Here is a 1,526-nt window from a genome sequence, read left to right on the forward strand (position 1 = left end):
AAGTAAGTGAATGAAATTTTACAGAATATATATTCTGCTAAAATAAGGGTATTGGAAATTGTTTTAAATACCTAGGCCTACCTCCACAACTTCTAATGCTAGAGCAATTATTAACCCTCTAAGCTAATGCTCAGATAAAAACAATAGAATAAAAAAATTGAGGTAGAATTAAAATTTGCTATTCAAAACAACTTTTCCTAAATATAATCTTCTTACCATAAAAATTACAGCCCCTCCACTCTGCCTCTCTTAATGAGAAAAATTAAGCTATAGATTATATTCAATTTTGGTGAATTCTTTATTAAAGCAGGTGCAACTCCAAAACATGATTCATTTAAAAGTTGTATATAGATATGCCCCTATCACAAAGTTTAGATCCCAAAACAGTTCCATGAGGCATCCCACTTAAGACCACTGCCATTCCAAAATAGAAAGCTGTACTTGCTTTCACCAAAAACTCTGACCCACTGCTTTCTTCTCTTCAAGAAAGATATAATCTAGTCCACCATACCATCCCTATTTGGAACTATCAGCAGATAATGAATTGTATTTGTGAGTAAAATTATTATTATTTAGAAGAGCATGAAAAACATATTGAGCAGTGTGTTTACCTTGTCTTATATGAGTAATGCAGAAATGCATAAGCCTAGCATATGCCTTAGCCTATTGACAAAAACAATGCAGGACCATTAAAGATAGGTAGTATATTGATAAAAATCAATGATATCTAGGAAAAACAAAAAATAAAGAATTCAATGGACATAACTTTACTTTATTAGGCTAAATTTTATTTAAGAGCTGGTCCACTAAGGACAAATTCCACCTTGGACTAGGCCTGCAATAATACCAAGAAGACACACAAACACGAAGAATAGTCCCTATATTCTGTCAAACTATGATATACATACAAAGTGCTTTGTACACCGCCAGTATTAGCTTGACTTAAAAGTTCAGTTAAGGCTTTCGGCTTCAGCATGTTTTAGATTCGAATTTATGTTCTTTGATGCCGCCCAGTGTTAGTAGATCGATGGCGATAATTATTCTCTCTTGGAACCAAATTTGGTTCGAGACGGTTAATTTTGAGAAGCTAGAAAAACTGAGGTATTTTTAACTTACGAACGGGTGATCGGATCTTAATGAAATTTGATGTTTGGAAGGATTTCGTGTCTCAGAGCTCATTTTTTAAATCTCGGCCAGATCCAGTAACATTGGGGGGAGTTGGGGGGGGGAGCCTAAAATCTTGGAAAACGCTTAGAGTGGAGGGATCGTGATGAAACTTGGTGGAAAAATAAGCACAAGTCCTAGATACTTTATTGACATAACCCGAACGGATCTGCTCTCTTCGGGGGAGCTGGGGGGAAGGGTTGATTCTAAAAAAATAGAAAAAATGACGTATTTTTAGCTTGGTCGGAACTTAATGAAATTTCATATTTAGAAGGATCTCGTAAATCAAATCTTTTATTTTAAATCCTGACCGGATCCAGTGTCGTTGGGGGGGGGCCGAAAATCTTGGAAAACGCTTAAAA

The 1,526-nt window shown here is 35.5% G+C and overlaps 1 protein-coding gene across 1 annotated transcript in view; it reads right to left on the reverse strand.

The window, feature by feature from the left end:
- LOC136040107 (ragulator complex protein LAMTOR2-like) overlaps positions 1–1,023 on the reverse strand; it is a 13,196-nt gene extending 12,173 nt beyond the window's left edge. The window contains exon 1 of the mRNA XM_065724204.1: positions 909–1,023. Within this exon, the coding sequence (XP_065580276.1) occupies positions 909–976 (68 nt within the window). The 5' untranslated portion in view covers positions 977–1,023. The remainder of the gene's footprint in view (positions 1–908) is intronic.
- Between the last annotated feature and the right edge of the window lie 503 nt (positions 1,024–1,526).

Source organism: Artemia franciscana, chromosome 20 (genome assembly GCF_032884065.1).
Source record: "Artemia franciscana chromosome 20, ASM3288406v1, whole genome shotgun sequence".
In the NCBI taxonomy this organism is placed as follows: Eukaryota; Metazoa; Arthropoda; class Branchiopoda; order Anostraca; family Artemiidae; genus Artemia; species Artemia franciscana.